Here is an 18,019-nt window from a genome sequence, read left to right as displayed (position 1 = left end):
TGCAGTAACCAGTTTATTAAAGGCCATGATAAAGGATACAGATAAAGAGACACATAGAGTGAGGTCCCAGAGGGTCTCAAGCACAAGAAATTCTGTCCTCATAGAGCTGGTGTGTGCCACTTTCCTAGTCTGCATGTGTTTGCCAACCTGGAACCTCTCTGAATCTCATACTATTGGAATTTTATGGAGGCTTAGTCACATAGGCATGATCAATTAACTCCATTTCCAGCCCCTCTGCCCTCTTTGGAGAAGTGAGGAGTTGGATGGCAGAAAATTTTAAGCTTCTAATTACGGCTTGGTCTTTCTGGTGACTGATCCCAATCTAGGACTGTTGTCTCCCTCACTCCTCACTACTGCTTTCAGATAATTATTTATTCACGTTTTTGTGAAAGCCCAAGTTTCTTTGAGGCTCATATTCTTAGAGGATAATGTCGTCCTCTATCTGGCTGCATTATTGTTATTTCATGGAAGACATGTTTGCTTGTAGTGTGCTATAGGCTGCCTAGATTCCTTTATCTCTCCCTTCATAACTAGAGCTGTTAGGAGTTCTTTTGGTGACAGCTCTATGGGTATTGCTTGTAGTTAAAAGAGAGCTGCATCTTCCAAGGCCATGCCCTTTGCTTGGGGAAATGCACATCCAAAGTCATGTTGATTTGGGAGTATAAAGGCCCAACTCCTTGCCCCAATTTAGAACAGCTCTAAAAGGCCATCCCATCTCCAGAGTTCCCCATATAATTGAGGTCTTTGTTGCAACTGGGTGGTAGTTCAGCTCCTCCTGCCCAATTCTGATTCCTTCTGCATGCCAATTTCCATCTCAGAGTCTGCTTCATAAGGAACCCAACCTGTAATCGAAGAAAGCAGACTCTAAAATGGGATTTTTCAGATCTGGATCACCTGCAGTCTGGCTGGTAATGAGGACCCTCTCACTGGTGATAGGTAAAGCACTAATAGCTCCTGTTGAGATATTGGGAGACAGACACTGAAAGGCTGAGATTAGTCACTAAGAAAAGGTTAAGTGTTAAGGCTGGAGGGTATCATTTTTTGGTTAGTATATAAAGAGAGTGTCATTGTCTCTATTTCCAGCCAGAGAGCCAAAAAGGCTGATGTCAGGTCCAAGACTAAATAAGACTAGCAGAGCTCTAAAAGTGGACAAAACACTCAGTCTCAACATGTATTTTATACAAGGTGAGGGCCCTAATTGGGAAGGATTTCAGTTCTAAGAAACTGAACCAGGATGTCTGGGTCAGTACACTCAGGCGACTTGAAATCCTAGATTCCCCTGAATCCTTTGGGCCTATGGAAGTGGTCTAATCCTGTGGAGAAGCTAGTGCTCCCTCTTTGCTTGAGGAAGATCCAAAAACTGTTGACTTATTAGAAGTCAGGTGCTACCCTCAGGAACTTTCCTTCCTAGACAACACACCAATAACTGGGTTAAGTCATACATCACCTGACCAAGGAAATGCTGGGCTTGCTATGGGAGGAAAGGGACACCTCAAAGAATCAAAGGACCTAGCCAGTATATACCACCAGGAGGTGGAAGATGACATAAAGAACTAAATTCTGAGGGGTTTTACATCAAGGGGTAGGGCTGGGTAGCAGAATATAATGGGTAGGGAGGATTTGCTGCAGATCGTGACTGCAGCCATGAAATTAAAAGACATTTGCTCCTTGGAAGAAAAGCTATGACCAACCTAGACAGCATATTAAAAAGCAGAGACATTACTTTGCCAACAAAGGTCTGTCTAGTCAAAGCTGTGGCAGCCCACTCCAGTACTCTTGCCTGGAAAAATCCCATGGACAGAGGAGCCTGGTAAGCTACAGTCCATGGGGTCGCTAAGAGTCGGACATGACTGAGTGACTTCACTTTCACTTTTCACTTTCATGCATTGGAGAAGGAAATGGCAACCCACTCCAGTGTTCTTGCCTGGAGAATCCCAGGGACAGGGGACCCTGGTGGGCTGCCATCTATGGGGTCGCACAGAGGCGGACACTACTAAAGTGACTTAGCAGCAGCAGCAGCAGTCAAAGCTATAGTTTTTCCAGTAGTCATATATGGATGTGAGAGTTGGACAATAAAGAAAGCTGAGTGCCAAAGAATTGATGCTTTTGAACTGCAGTGTTGGAGAAGACTCTTGAGAGTCCCTTGGACTGCAAGGAGATCCAACCAGTCCATCCTAAAGGAAATCAGTCCTGAATATTCATTGGAAGGACTGATGCTGAAGCTGAAACTCCAATCCTTTGGCCACCTGATGCGAAGAACTAACTCATTGGAAAAGACCCTGATGCTGGAAAAGACTGAAGGTGGGAGGAGAAGGGGACAACAGAGGATGAGATGGTAGGATGGCATCACTGACTCGATGGACATGAGTTTGAGCAAGCTCTGGGAGTTGGTGATGAACAGGGAAGCCTGGCATGCTGCAGTCCATGGGGTCACAAAGAGTTGGACATGACTGAGTCACTGAACTGAACTGATCAATATGGGAGTACTATCCCATAATATGGAATACCCTGACTAGGATCTGGGGAGGCAGTGGTAACATTCTACTAGGATGGCTCACATAAAGTGGTGTAGAAATGGCAGAACTACTGTGAAACATGGTGGAAGAAGGGATCAGAAGGCTCAGAGAATTGAGTATGCTAGAGTAGGTGTTGTACACTAAGCCCAGAAAACTATGCTCCAGAAGAGGACTATGCTCCACAGGAAGGCTCAGAGGACACTCTTCACTAAAGCAATAAGGAATGTGAAAGGGACACCAGCATCACTGGAAAGGACTGAGGTGAAGTGAGTGAGGTACTTGACTCAGGTTCAAAATGTAAGGGGGTGCGCCAAAAAGCTCAGTAACCAAGATAAATAATATTTTAATGATATTTAAATATCAGTGCAGAAAAATCCAAGATGAACAAGATGTCAACATTTTAAATAAAGACAAGATCAATATTACTGATTTTTCCTTTTGCCTCAGACGCCAGTATGGTTCAACACAGCCCTGTTACTCATGGTGACTGTCCTTTACAGGCCTTAGGTGATGGTAGCAGAAAAAGTTACATAGCTGACTTCCATGTGAGCAATGGCGATGATAGGATCCCAAAATAGAGGCCAAGTGGTGATGTTTAACCCTCAGAGGCAAGGTGGGTACAATTATAGTTAGCACAAGGTTGAAATGGCTGCATGGGGGCTCCTGACCTGCGGAAGGATACAGAGACAGTTAATCCAACAGGCTGTCCTTAGAGGCAAGAATGATGGGCAGCCTACAAGGATGTTGCTTACTCTAAACAATCAAGAGAAATCAAGGGTGGATGTTCAGGAGGCTGAAGGCAGCTATTCCAGTAAATTTTTTTTAAATTGATCCTTTAATAGTTTCTGTACATGAGCTAGCTTTCAGATGTAGAACTCTAATTTCAGACTATATTATTGAAACAGATCCCCAGGAAGTAGGACCATGTAACACCATGGTAAACATGTGCTAAAGAATCCCCTAGTACTTCTTCAAAGACCCCTATGATTTGGTCTGGTCAGCATACATTGGGGAAAGTAGAATAACCAAAACCATAGGTTTTGAGTCCTATGGACACTACAAGTTGAAGTTGATACCCAAATTGTCATAATGGTCCCTGTTAGAGTAGAAGTTTGGGGTCAAAAGTGGAGTCTGGGCCCAGGTCTGGCTCATGGTGCCAAGTATCATTTCCCAGGTTCCCAAATGTTTAATTGGAATGAATATAGTTAGAAGTTGGCTAAACCCTCATATTGGTTGCTTGGACTGTGGAATAAGAACATAGTGGGGAAGGCTAATGAACACTCTGCCACGATAGCAGATAAAAGACATTTTCAGAGCTTAGGAAGTATGGCAGAGATTAGTGCCTTAAAGACCTGAAGCATGCAAAGGTTGTGGGCCCCATCATGTCTAAACTGGAGTCTGGCCCGTCAAAAGGCTGCACAGACCCTGGAGGATGACAGTGAATTATCACACATTAAACCCAGGAATAGCCCCAGTTGAAGTAGCTGTACCAGATGTAGCTACAGCACTACATGGTAAGCAGGTACTGATTTGAGGAAAAGAGTTGTTTTCCATCCCTAACAAGGATTTAACAAATTGATTTACGGGACTAGATCTGATAGACAGAGTGCCTGATGAACTATGGACAGAGGTTCATGACATTGTACAGGAGATAGGGATCAAGACCATCCTCAGGAAAAAGAAATGCAAAAAAGCAAAATGGCTGTCTGAGGAGGCCTTACAAATAGCTGTGAAAAGAAAAGAAGCGAAAAGCAAAGGAAAAAAAGGAAAGATATACCTGTTTGAATGAAAAGTTCCAAAGAATAGCAAGGAGAGATAAGAAAGCCTTTCTCAGCGATCAATGCAAAGAAATAGAGGAAAACAACAGAATGGGAAAGACTAGAGATGTCTTCAAGAAAATTAGAGATACCAAGGGAACATTTCATGCAAAGATGGGCTCAATTAAGGGCAGAAATGGTATGGACCTAAGAGAAGCAGAAGATATTAAGAAGAGGTGGCAAGAATACACAGAAGAACTATACAAAAAAGATCTTCATGACCCAGTTAATCACAATGGTGTGATCACTCACCTAGAGCCAGACATCCTGGAATGCGAAGTCAAGTGGGCCCTAGGAAGCATCACTACGAACAAAGCTAGTGGAGGTGATGGAATTCCAGTTGAGCTATTTCGAATCTTCAAAGATGATGCTGTGAAAGTGCTGCACTCAGTATGTCAGCAAATTTGGAAAACTCAGCAGTGGCCACAGGACTGGAAAAGGTCAGTTTTCATTCCAATCCCAAAGAACGGCAATGCCAAAGAATGCTCAAACTATCGCACAATTGCACTCATCTCACACGCTAGTAAAGTAATGCTCAAAATTCTCCAAGCCAGGCTTCAGCAATACGTGAACTGTGCACATCCAGATGTTCAAGCTGGTTTTAGAAAAGGCAGAGGAACCAGAGATCAAATTGCCAACATCTGCTGGATCATCGAAAAAGCAAGCGAGTTCCAGAAAAACATCTATTTCTGCTTTATTGACTATGCCAAAGCCTTTGACTGTGTGGATCACAATAAACTGGAAAATTCTGAAAGAGATGGGAATACCAGACCACCTGACCTGCCTCTTGAGAAACCTGTATGCAGGTCACGAAGCAACAGTTAGATCTGGACCTGGAACAACAGACTGGTTCCAAAAAGGAAAAGGAGTACATCAAGGTGTATATTGTCACCCTGCTTATTTAACTTATATGCAGAGTACATCAAGAGAAACGCTGGGCTGGAGGAAGCACAAGCTGGAATCAAGATTGCTGGGAGAAATATCAATAACTTCTGATATGCAGATGACACCACCGTTATGGCAGAAAGTGAAGAGGAGCTAAAGAGCCTCTTGATGAATGTGAAAGAGGAGAGTGAAAAAGTTGGCTTAAAGCTCAACATTCAGAAAACTAAGATCATGGCATCTGGTCCCATCAGTTCGGTTCAGTTCAGTCCAGTCACTCAGTCGTGTCCAACTCTTAGCAACCCCATGAACTGCAGCACGCCAGGCCTCCCTATCCATCACCAACACCTGGAGTTTACCCAAACTCATGTCCATCGAGTCGGTGATGCCATCCAGCCATCTCATCCTCTGTTGTCCCCTTCTCCTCCTGCCCCCAATCCTTCCCAGCATCAGGGTCTTTTCCAATGAGTCAAGTCTTTGCATGAGGTGGCCAAAGTATTGGAGTTTCAGCTTCAACATCAGACCTTCCAATGAACACCCAGGACTGATCTCCTTTAGGATGCACTGGTTGGATCTTCCTGCAGTCCAAGGGACTCTCAAGAGTCTTCAACACCACAGTTCAAAAGCATCAATTCTTCGGCGCTCAGCTTTCTTCACAGTCCAACTCTCACATCCATACATGACTACTGGAAAAACCATAGCCTTGACTATACAGACCTTTGTTGGCAAACTAATATCTCTGCTTTTTAATATTCTGTCTAGATTGGTCATAACTTTCCTTCGAAGGAGTAAGCATCTTTTAATTTCATGGCTGCAATTACCATCTGCAGTGATTTTGGAGCCCCAAAAAATAAAGTCTGACACTGTTTCCACTGTTTCCCCATCCATTTCTCATGAAGTGATGGAACCAGATGCCATGATCTTAGTTTTCTGAATGTTGAACATTAAGCCAACTTTTTCACTATCCTCTCTCACTTTCATCAAGAGGCTTTTTAGTTCTTCTTCCCTTTCTGCCATAAGGGTGGTGTCATCTGCATATCAGAAGTTATTGATATTTCTCCCAGCAATCTTGATTCCAGCTTGTGCTTCCTCCAGCCCAGCGTTTCTCTTGATGTACTCTGCATACAAGTTAAATAAGCAGGGTGACAATATACAGCCTTGACGTACTCCTTTTCCTATTTGGAACCAGTCTTGTTCCATGTCCAGTTCTAACTGTTGCTTCCTGACCTGCATACGGGCTTTTCAAGAGGCAGGTCAGGTGGTCTGGTATTCCCATCTCTTTCAAAATTTTCCACAGTTTATTGTGATCTACACAGTCAAAGGCTTTGGCATAGTCAATAAAGCAGAAATAGATGTTTTTCTGGAACTCGCTTGCTTTTTCGATGATCCAGCAGATGTTGGCAATTTGATCTCTGGTTCCTCTGCCTTTTCTAAAACCAGCTTGAACATCTGGATGTGCACAGTTCACGTATTGCTGAAGCCTGGCTTGGAGAATTTTGAGCATTACTTTACTAGCGTGTGAGATGAGTGCAATTGTGCGATAGTTTGAGCATTCTTTGGCATTGCCGTTCTTTGGGATTGGAATGAAAACTGACCTTTTCCAGTCCTGTGGCCACTGCTGAGTTTTCCAAATTTGCTGACATACTGAGTGCAGCACTTTCAGAGCATCATCTTTTAGGATTTGAAATAGCTCAGCTGGAATTCCATCACCTCCGCTAGCTTTGTTCGTAGTGATGCTTCCTAGGGCCCACTTGACTTCACATTCCAGGATGTCTGGCTCTAGGTGAGTGATCACACCATCATGATTATCTGGGTCGTGAAGATCTTTTTTGTATAGTTCTTCTGTGTATTCTTGCCACCTCTTCTTAATATCTTCTGCTTCTCTTAGGTCCATACCATTTCTGCCCTTAATTGAGCCCATCTTTGCATGAAATGTTCCCTTGGTATCTCTAATTTTCTTGAAGACATCTCTAGTCTTTCCCATTCTGTTGTTTTCCTCTATTTCTTTGCATTGATCGCTGAGAAAGGCTTTCTTATCTCTCCTTGCTATTCTTTGGAACCCTGCATTCAAATGGGAATATCTTTCCTTTTCTCTTTTGCTTTTCACTTCTTTTCTTTTCACAGCTATTTGTAAGGCCTCCTCAGACAACCATTTTGCTTTTTTGCATTTCTTTTCCATGGGGATGGTCTTGATCCCTGTCTCCTGTACAGTGTTATGAACTTCTGTCCATAGTTCATCAGGCAATCTATCAGATCTAGTCCCTTAAATCTATTTCTCACTTCCACTGCATAATCATAAGGGATTTGATTTTGGTGATACCTGAATGGTCTAGTGCTTTTCCCTACTTTCTTCAATTTAGTCTGAATTTGGCAATAAGTAGTTCAAGATCTGAGCCACAGTCAGCTCCTGGTCTTGTTTTTGCTGACTGTATAGAGCTTCTCCATCTTTCGCTACAAAGAATATAATCAGTCTGATTTCGGTGTTGACCATCTGGTGATGTCCATGTGTAGAGTCTTCTCTTGTGTTGTTGGAAGAGGGTGTTTGCTATGACCAGTGCGTTCTCTTGGCAAAACTCTATTAGCCTTTGCCTTGCTTCATTCTGTACTCCAAGGCCAAATTTGCCTGTTACTCCAGGTGTTTCTTGACTTCCTACTTTTGCATTCCAGTCCCCTGTAAATGAAAAGGACATGTTAAATAGATTGGGAAACAGTGGAAACAGTGTCAGACTTTATTTTTTTGGGCTCCAAAATCACTACAGGTGTGACTGCAGCCATGAAATTAAAAGACACTTAGTCCTTGGAAGGAAGGTTGTGACCAACCTAGACAGCATATTAAAAAGCAGAGACATTACTTTGCCAACAAAGGTCCATCTAGCCAAGGCTATGGTTTTTCCAGTAGTCGTGTATGGGTGTAAGAGTTGGAGTATAAAAAGAAAGCTGAGCACAGAAGAACTGATGCTTTTGAACTATGGTGTCAGAGAAGACTCTTGAGAGTCCCTTGGACTGCAGGAGATCCAACCAGTCCATCCTAAAGGGGATCAGTCATGGGTGTTCATTGGAAATCTGATGTTGAACCTGAAACTCCAATACTTTGGCCACCTGATGCGAAGAGCTGACTTATTTGAAAAGACCCTGATGCTGGGAAAGATTGAGGGCAGGAGGAGAAGGAGACAACAGCGGATGAGATGGTTGGATAGCATCACCGACTCAATGGGCATGAGTTTTGGTGGGCTCTTGGATTTAGTGTTGGACAATGAGGCCTGGTGTGCTGCAGCCATGGGGTCGCAAAGTCGGACACGACTGAGCGACTGAACTGAACTGAACTGAGCTGCACAAGTGTATATATTTTAAAGTTTGACTTCTGGTTTGTTTTCCTTCTTCTATAATATGGTCTCTCATAATAACTATCATAATACATATACTCATAAAGGACCCAGACAGCAGAAAGTCGTATCAGTTCATCATATGGATGGGCATTGTGTTAATCTTGTCAATCAGACTAAATGACCACAAAATGGTAGGTATATTAGAGGCTTTGGAAAAACATATCTATTCCAGAGGGTAGGAGATAAACCCAATGAAAATTAAGGTCTGCTTTGTTAGTTATATTTATAGGGCAGGATTTCCCATTGGTGGCACTGTTGACATGCTGGGTCAGAAAATTCTGTTGTGGGGAGCCTTCTTGTGGAACATAGGACTCTGAGCAGTACCCTATGCTCTAGACGCCAGTAACTGCTCACTTTAACTTGCATTAGGTGTCCCAGTCCAGTCCAGGGAGAAAGACACATAGAAAAAATTACAATACATAGTGGCTTGAGTAGTTACAGATGTTTCTGGTATTTTAGGAGCACAACAGTATCAAAGCATGCCATCTATATCTCACTACTCGGGTGAGATTTCCTGGGTGGAGTGATACTGGGTCAGTGTCAGGTGGAAGAGCTGTATAGGAAATGGGGGTGGGAATAGGAAGGAGGACCTTCTAGTAAAAGAGGATTAGGTTGTGACAACCAAAAATATCTCTAGACATTGCCAAATATCCCTGGGAGACACAATCACTCCCAGTTGAGAACCACTGTTTTAGAGGTGTAGTGGCCTAGGGCATGCCTGGACACCCCCTCCAAAGTAAAGGACATGCTATTGGATCTTGTACCTCCCATCACTAGGAAAGAACACTGTGCCTCTTAGGTTTCTTTGGGTGACAGCAAAAACTGCCAGCTTTGTACTCCATAGCTACTGTTGTTAAAATTGCCAGCATATCTAGGTTGACTCTGGTACCTGCCTAAAACAGATTACCTGTCATTGACCCAGTGACTCGTATCTGCTGAACATCCCTTACCCTATTTCACAAACCCTATTTCTCTGGTCCTGACATCCCACCTTCCTCTACCTTCTGCCAGTTTCTTAGTTCAACTAGTGAAAATAGCCATCCTAAAGTGAATCATTAATGACAGTGTTTCTTGCCCTTGTACGGTGCATCTGTCATTGAGAATCCAGTGGCAAAATTATGTGACAGATCTCTGTATTAGTTAGCAAGACAGTTCAGATTCCTTCGTTCAGTATTAATTACCCATTCAACACTGTACTGTCAGGTATCACTTGTCATACCACTCTTCCCCTGTTACTCTATTCACCAACATTTCTGTTTTTGTAAACCCCACGTTCACTCTCACCTTGGCATATTGGCATTTGCCACGTCTGGAATACCTCTTTCCCCATGTCCTCATTCCCTTATTTCATGTAGGTATCTGTTCAGATGTCATCTTCCCAGACATCTTGCTTTTTCTGCCTATCCTGTCCTGCCACCCTGCCCACTCCCCTTACTTTACCTTATTTTTCTTCATAGCATTTGATAGTACCTGAAATTATACAAACACATACAGTTTTGGGTGTTTTTGTTTTTGTTTTTTTTTTGGCTGTGCTATGAGTCATATGGGACCTTAGTTCTCCCACCAGGGGCTGAACCTGCAGTGGGGACATGGAAGCATGGAGTCTTAACCACTGGACCTCCAGGGAAGTCCCCAAATACAGATTTTTAATCTCTTTCCTCAAAGATTCTGATCTCTGTGAGGACAGTATCTTATTCAACATTGTATTCCCAGCGTCTAAAGTGATGTCTGGTATATGATAGGTACTTACTGAATATTTATTGATAGGTTTTCAAATATTTTTTCAATAAATGAATGGTGACATTTACCTTTGTTTATTTTAATTAGGGTTCAACTGGATATACATACCAGTAGGAGATACATTGGAGAAGGCAATGGCACCCCACTCCAGTACTCTTGCCTGGAAAATCCCATGGACAGAGGAGCCTGGTAGGCTACAGTCCATGGGGTCGCTAAGAGTCGGACACGACTGAGCAACTTCACTTTCACTTTTCCTTTTCATGCACTGGAGAAGGAAATGGCAACCCACTCCAGTATTCTTGCCTGGAGACTCCTAGGGACGGTGGAGCCTGGTGGGCTGCCGTCTATGGGGTCGCACAGAGTCGGACACGACTGAAGCGACTTAGCAGCAGGAGATACATATTAAGACATTTATTGGAAGGAATTGGTTTACACAATTGTGGGAATCAACCAATGAACAAGTCCAGAATCTATCGGGCAGGCCTTCGGTAAGGGCTGGCTGGAACTCTGGCACAGGCTGAAGTTGCAATCCACAGGTGGAATTTTCTTAGTCAGTGAAGTCTCAGTTCTGCTCTCAAGACCTTTCAACTGATTAAATTAAACCCATCCAGATTATCTAGGACAATCTAGTTAAAGTCAGTTATATCACTTGAACACATCCACAAGGCCTTCATAGCAACACCTAGATTAGTATTTGTATGAATAACTGGGACTGTAGCTTAGCCAAGTTGACAGATTAGAAGACCATCACAGCATTCTAGGCATCTGGATGCTTCTGAGACACAATCCTCTTAGCTACCTGGGATACCTACTTATGTGTGCTCTGAATGTAGATATTTTACCATTACAAATCAAAGACAGCTCTTGGTTGATGACTTTTAGTTTGAAAAAGAAGCTAATTAATGAATTCACACTAATATATTAATATATGCTTTTCAGTTCTAGTTAGACCTGGTATAGCTGAAAGGAAGAGAGATCACCCAAGCTACTGCAAGAAAAGTAGTATCTACAGAGTGACTCTTTGGAAGCTTGGAGCTAGAGGTAGTTCTGCATTCAAGGTGGTGGTGGGGACTCAAGCAACAGGAGTGCGTGATTCTTCAGACAAAGTGACAGTTTCCACTGAGTTTGTTAGTATCAACTGCTGCTGCTGCTAAGTCGCTTTAGTTGTGTCTGACTCTGTGCGACCCCATAGACGGCAGCCCACCAGGCTCCCCCGTCCCTGGGATTCTCCAGGCAAGAACACTGGAGTGGGTTGCCAACTACTTCAAGTTAAAATTTCCAAGAGAAGGCATCTTGACTTAGCCAGTAACTTCCTTTGTTTTTAGACAGGGTGTACTGTATTCCAGGCCAGGTTCTAGGTAGCTGGCCAGGTACCTGTCTCTTCCAGAACAACCCAGTGCTGTTCCCCTGAACAGAGAGTTTGGTCAGGTCAGTTGAAACTAGAAGGGAAAGTCAGGCATGACAGACACATTGTCCAACATATTCAGAACATCATCTCTTGGGGTTATCTGTTATTTAACTTAGTAATGCCTTAAATTTTCAGGAATAAAGCTCTCTAGTTTTGGAAGTTTAGGCATAATTGAAAGGCAGGTTAAAGTAGATTTTTTGCTTAGGGTAGAGTCTGATGTACGTTTGACTTAGGAGATTTCTGGAAAGCTCAACATTACACATCAGCATTGTGGTCAATTTGTCCTGTGACAGTCCCTTTACCTCTGAAAAGATGGGCTTGATAAATTGTCACTGCTTTTCAAGCAGCATGGAGTTTTCAGGCCTTTATAGCTTTATCTCCTATGGTAATTTGTGCAGTTACAGCTAGCATTTAACATTCTGAAAAATTATATCTTATTCTTTGTCTAGAAGGGCTTCCCTGATAGCTCAGTTGGTAAAGAATCCGCCTGCAATGCAGAACACCCCAGTTTGATTCCTGGGTCAGCAAGATCTGCTGGAAAAGGGATAGACTCCCCACTTCAGTATTCTTGGGCTTCCCTGGTGGCTCAGCTGGTAAAGAATCTTCCTGCAATGTGGGAGACCTGGGTTTGATCCCTAGGTTGGGAAGATTCCTTAGACAAGGGAAAGACTACCCACTCCAGTATTCTGGCCGAGAGAATTCCATGGACTGTATAGTCCATAGGGTCACAAAGAGTTGAACACGACTGAGCAACTTTCACTTTTGTCTAGAAAAATCATGTATAATTGCTACTTTGCAATATTTTTTTTTGAGACTAAGAAAAGCAAGCCCCCCTGATAAGGAACAGATTTTCCTTCTAATTGGATGTCATTAGTCTCAATGATTTAGGTTATAAATAGGCAGGGAGGGGCAGAAAAGCCCTTCTGATTTAAAAAAATTTTTTTTTATTTATTATTTTTGGCTGTTCTGAGTCTTTGCTGCATGTTTTTTTTTTCTAGTTGTGGGGGCTACTCTTTGTTGTGGTGCATGGGCTTCTCATTGCAGTGGTTTCTCTCGTGGTGCATGGGCTCTAGGGCAGTCAGGCTTCAGTAGTTGCAGCTCCGGGGCTCTGGAGCATAGGCTCAATAGTTGTGGTGCAGGGGCTTAGTTAACTTTGTGGCATGTCGGATCTTCCCAGATCAGGGATTGAACCTGTGTCTCCTGCATTGGCAAGTGGATTCTTTACGATTGAGCCACCAGGGAAGCCCCCTCCCCACCCCAAACTTCCGACTTTTGAAATAAAAAATGTATAGGAAATCCATTTTAACTAATATGTGATTAATATTTATTAATATTGGAAATGGAAAGTAAAGGGTGGCTTAGCTGGTGGCTAAGTGGTAAAGAATCCACCTGCCAATGCAGAAGATGCAGGTTCAATCCCTGGGTCTGGAAAATCCCCTGGACAAGGGAATAGCAACCCACTCCAGTATTCTTGCCTGGGATATCCCATGGACAGAGGAGCCTGGCAGGCTATAGTCCTTGGGGTTGCTAAAAAGTCGAACACGACTTAGCAACTAAACAACAAGTTATTTTTAAAAACTCTTCTTACTATCTAAAAATTCAAGTTACTGTTTTATAAAAGACAATTCATTTTTAGAAAATTAGGAGAAGGGAATCTCCAATGATCTTTGACCAAGTCTCTCATATCTCACTTCCCAATACATGCCCTTGCCCTACAAAAGTAACTTAATACCTAGGAACCTAGAGAAATACGCATATAATACAAAGTGACCAGCAGGCACAACTTATATCTTGGGAAAGACAGAGGACACGTGATGCCTACTTTACAAATGCTTTTCATTTTTTTTTCATGTTTATAAAAATAATACATGCTCATAGCAGAGTATCTGGAAAATACTAAAAATTATTAATATAAAAAAAACCACTCAATTCTACCATTCAGAAGCATTCGCTCTTAACATTTTGGTGAATTTCCTTTTCATATATTTTTTACATGACAGTGATTGTCTTATATAAATGAATTTATCTTTTAAAAAATTGTAAATTAAGAAATGCAACATCCTTGCTATTCTTTTTGTCAACACGGGTGAATTCTTTTAGTTTATTGGTTATTGATGGACATAATAACACCTTTCTTTAATTCATTATTTCTCATTTATTTTTTTTCTTTTACTTTAAAATATGCTATTTTGTATATATAAAAGAATGTATGTAATCTATGTGTAGGTTATAAGCCATTTAAGGAATATCTATGGACCCTCTGCCAATCCAAGAACTAGAATTTATCAACAATTGACTTAATAATCTACATGTTCTTCTCTTATCTCATCCCTTTCTCCTCCAGCTATTGTTTAACCTAAATTAAACAACTGAAAACTTTAACCCATCAAATTGATTTTTTCATTGATGCTATTAAAATGTCACTTTGGGGGACCTCCCCCGTCGTCCAGTGGCTAAAATTCTGTGTGCCCAATGCAAGGGGAACTAGATTCCACACAGCCAAAAAAAAAAAAAAAAAAACTTACTTTTTTATTACTTAAGTTTCTACTAAGTATTTGTATTTTGAGTCTGTCACACAGCAAGGTAAGTTTTGTGATGTCTATAACTAGACCATTACCTGCCTTACTAGGCTGCTTCCAGTACCAATTTCCCTATTAAATTCTTAACGTTCTTCAGAGTCCAAAGCCAGTGTGACAAGGTTATGCTTGTACAGCTGATGTTTAGGAGAAAAAAATTCCTGATTTAGGAATGACATTTAGGATTATCAGAAGCATTTCATCAGTGTTAGTGCTGACAATCGGGACTTTTCTAAGAACTCAGAAGAGTGGCAGAGTTCCTGCTGTGTAACTTAATAACTGTGTGACCTTGTACAATCTTATATGTAACCCTGTCCTAGTTTTTTTCCATCATTTCTTAGATTAGCAAGAGTGTATCCACTTTGTGGGAGTTATGGGATTAGCAACAAATTATTAAGAGGAGGTGGCAAGGATACACAGAAGAACTGTACAAAAAAGATCTTCACGACCCAGATAATCACGATGATGTGATCCCGCACCTAGAGCCAGACATCCTGGAATGTGAAGTCAAGTGGGCCTTAGAAAGCATCACTACGAACAAAGCTAGTGGAGGTGATGGAATTCCAGTTGAGCTATTTCAAATCCTCAAAGGTGATGCTGTGAAAGTGCTGCACTCAATATGCCAGCAAATTTGGAAAACTCAGCAGTGGCCACAGGACTGGAAAAGGTCAGTCTTTGTTCCAATCCCAAAGAAAGGCAATGCCAAAGAATGCTCAAACTACTGCACAATTGCACTCATCTCACATGCTAGTAAAGTAATGCTCAAAATTCTCCAAGCCAGGCTTCAGCAATACGTGAACCGTGAACTTCCAGATGTTCAAGCTGGTTTTAGAAAAGGCAGAGGAACCAGAGATCAAATTGCCAATATCCGCTGGATCATCGATAAAGCAAGAGAGTTCCAGAAAAACATCTATTTCTGCTTTATTGACTATGCCAAAGCCTTTGACTGTGTGGATCACAATAAACTGTGGACAATTCTGAAAGAGATGGGAATACCAGACCATCTGACCTGTCTCTTGAGAAACCTGTATGTAGGTCAGGAAGCAACAGTTAGAACTGGACATGGAACAACAGACTGGTTCCAAATAGGAAAAGGAGTACGTCAAGGCTGTATATTGTCACCCTGCTTATTTAACTTATATGCAGAGTACATCATGAGGAACGCTGGGCTGGAAGAAACACAAGCTGGAATCAAGATTGCCAGGAGAAATATCAATAACCTCAGATATGCGGATGACACCACCCTTATGGCAGAAAGTGAAAAAGAACTAAAGAGCCTCTTGATGAAGGTGAAAGAGGAGAGTGAAAAAGTTGGCTTAAAGCTCAACGTTCAGAAAACTAAGATCATGGCATCTGGTCCCATCACTTCATGGGAAATAGATGGGGAAACAGTGGAAACAGTGTCAGACTTTATTTTTTTGGGCTCCAAAATCACTGCTGATGGTGATTGCAGCCATGAAATTAAAAGACGCTTACTCCTTGGAAGGAAGGTTATGGCCAACCTAGATAGCATATTTAAAAGCAGAGACATTACTTTGCCAACAAAAGTCCGTCTAGTCAAGGCTATGGTTTTTCCAGTGGTCGTGTATGGATGTGAGAGTTGGACGGTGAAGAAAGCTGAGCGCCGAAGAATTGATGCTTTTGAACTGTGGTGTTGGAGAAGACTCTTGAGAGTCCCTTGGACTGCAAGGAGATCCAATCAATCCATCCTAAAAGAGATCAATCCTGGGTGTTCATTGGAAGGTCTGATGTTGAAGCTGAAACTCCAATACTTTGGGCACCTCATGCGAAGGGTTGACTCATTGGAAAAGACCCTAATGCTGGGTAGGATTGGGGGCGGGAGAAGGGGACGACAGAGGATGAGATGGTTGGATGGCATCACCGACTCGATGGACATGGGTTTGGGTAGACTCCGGGAGTTGGTGATGGATAGAGAGGCCTTGCGTGCTGCAGTTCATGGGGTCGCAAAGAGTCGGACACGACTGAGCGACTGAACTGAACTGACCCTCTTTATGTGAATTTCAGTAGCGATTGGGAACGTATATTGTAGACAAAACTGATCAAATGGTAAGTAATTAGTTAAAAAGAAAACGACCTTGAATTACAGAGTGAGGGGTGAGGCTGTTGTAACTGTGAACTAACCACTAAAACAGTTGAGACATCCTGAGGAGAGTTTTTGGCCTCAAAACGCCGTCTGGTGAATTTGGAGAAAGAGGACTGAAGGTCTGAGGATTCTTCAGTCCTGAAACCTTAGTGTTTCTTTCAGCGACTGTTTTTAACTGCCCTGGTGGAATCCACTTTCCTCCACAGCAGTTACTCTCTATACGGCGCTAAGGCTCACGTAGTCCTTTTCGGGTTTACCACGGAAACGTCTCCGGGAGCAATCCTGACTCCTCCTTCCACCCACAATGCACCTCTCTATTCTATCTAGGTGGCTGTTCTGTCACGTGTCACCGACCGAGCGCGCTCCCGTTTGGCGCTTGCGCAGAGAGCGGCCCCCAGCTATTTTTCTCCGTGGCAGCGGCGACGAGCGGAAGTTCTTGGGAGCGCCAGTTCCGTCTGTGTGTTCGAGTGGACAAAATGGCGAAGATCGCCAAGACTCACGAAGGTAAGCGGTTTTCCCCTTGTTACGTAGATTCTCCGCTGCCAACCTGCTAAGACTTTGTCTTTCTAGGCTTCTGCCTCTTCCTGTGGTTTCTTTTCTGGGGGTCCGAATTCGCGCTTCGGGCCCCGGGTTGTCTGCTCGGCGCCAGAGGCGCAGGCCACTGCCCCGCGTAATGGCGTCCTACCCGTGCACCCCCGACAGGCGCTTTGTTCCGTGTTTGGGTGCTGCTACTTCAGCATTGCTTTTCTTCTCTGATTGGGGGCCTCGTTTAAACAGTTCTCTAAGGATAATTCCTGGGTAAGGGAGCGGGGAAAAGGGCGTGGGAACAAAGTCTCTCTCATCTCTCGGAACTGTCGTTGGCATAGTTTGTGCAGGAGAGGGTCAGAAAAGCACTGAAATACGGCAGCCGCTCTCCGGGCAGCAGTCAATCGAATTTAGTCAAACTGAGGCTCGTTACTCTTTAAGCTTGGTTAATTTGTATGTCTTCAGGTGTCTAAGATACATACCTTGGGGTTTTTTTGGCTGTTGTTCGAAATGATTTGGAAATACAATCTGGTAGTTTTCTCCACCCTTGATTACTTTTAGTATAATAGGGGCTTTTTTTCTTTTGAGACTGATTTTTGGTGGAGCAGCGAAAGGCACATTAATAATGGCCAAAGCTTTTGAACAGATTGGTCGTTTTGTGAAATACAGAGTATGCGAAATTAGGAAAATGTTGGGAATAGGCTGTAGTCCCCCTTCAGGGAGTATCCAGAAATGACAGGAAGTAGGGGCACTTTTGAGAAAAGACGAGGTATGGGAAGTTGGAACTGCATTCCTTGATTTATGACTTGAAATCTGAAATTTTTATCAAACACTGCTTCCAAGAGTTACTTTTATTTCACACATCGTTTCTGGGTTGTGGCTTGGTGTTAGTCTGTGGGAGGTAATAAAGACTAAGGTCATCAAGTTTTATAGTCTAGTGTGGAAACAGGTATCTATCTTCATTCTTTATGAGGCAATTGAATGCTTAAACAAATATAAGCAGTGTATTTTGGGAACCTGGGTAACGGAGTCATTAATTTATGCCTAGGGCTATTTCATAGAGGA

At 42.7% G+C, this 18,019-nt stretch overlaps 1 protein-coding gene and 1 long non-coding RNA gene across 7 annotated transcripts in view; one reads left to right on the top strand and one right to left on the bottom strand.

The window, feature by feature from the left end:
- LOC145542553 (uncharacterized) lies at positions 1-16,750 on the bottom strand. The gene is made up of 3 exons (XR_014079930.1): positions 16,468-16,750; positions 7,536-7,886; positions 1-842 (listed from the first exon to the last, which is right to left on the bottom strand). It is a non-coding gene; the product is annotated as an uncharacterized LOC145542553 (long non-coding RNA).
- SF3B1 (splicing factor 3b subunit 1) overlaps positions 10,435-18,019 on the top strand; it is a 43,697-nt gene continuing 36,112 nt past the window's right edge. For 4 of the 6 annotated variants that reach the window (XR_014079929.1, XR_014079928.1, XM_081581499.1 and 1 more), the window contains exon 1: positions 16,877-16,933. Coding sequence is in view for 4 of the 6 variants with exons in the window: in XM_081581499.1 (XP_081437625.1) it covers positions 16,906-16,933 (28 nt within the window). In the remaining 2 variants the exon portion in view is untranslated. Of the gene's footprint in view, positions 10,531-11,280; positions 11,383-16,756; positions 16,934-18,019 lie in introns of those variants that run through there. The other 2 variants (XM_081581497.1, XM_081581500.1) reach the window with 1 other exon arrangement.

The sequence above is a fragment of the Giraffa tippelskirchi genome, chromosome 3 (genome assembly GCF_054371585.1).
Source record: "Giraffa tippelskirchi isolate mGirTip1 chromosome 3, T2T-mGirTip1v1.2.pri, whole genome shotgun sequence".
Classification (NCBI taxonomy): Eukaryota; Metazoa; Chordata; class Mammalia; order Artiodactyla; family Giraffidae; genus Giraffa; species Giraffa tippelskirchi.
This window is presented reverse-complemented; position numbering and strand designations above follow the sequence as displayed.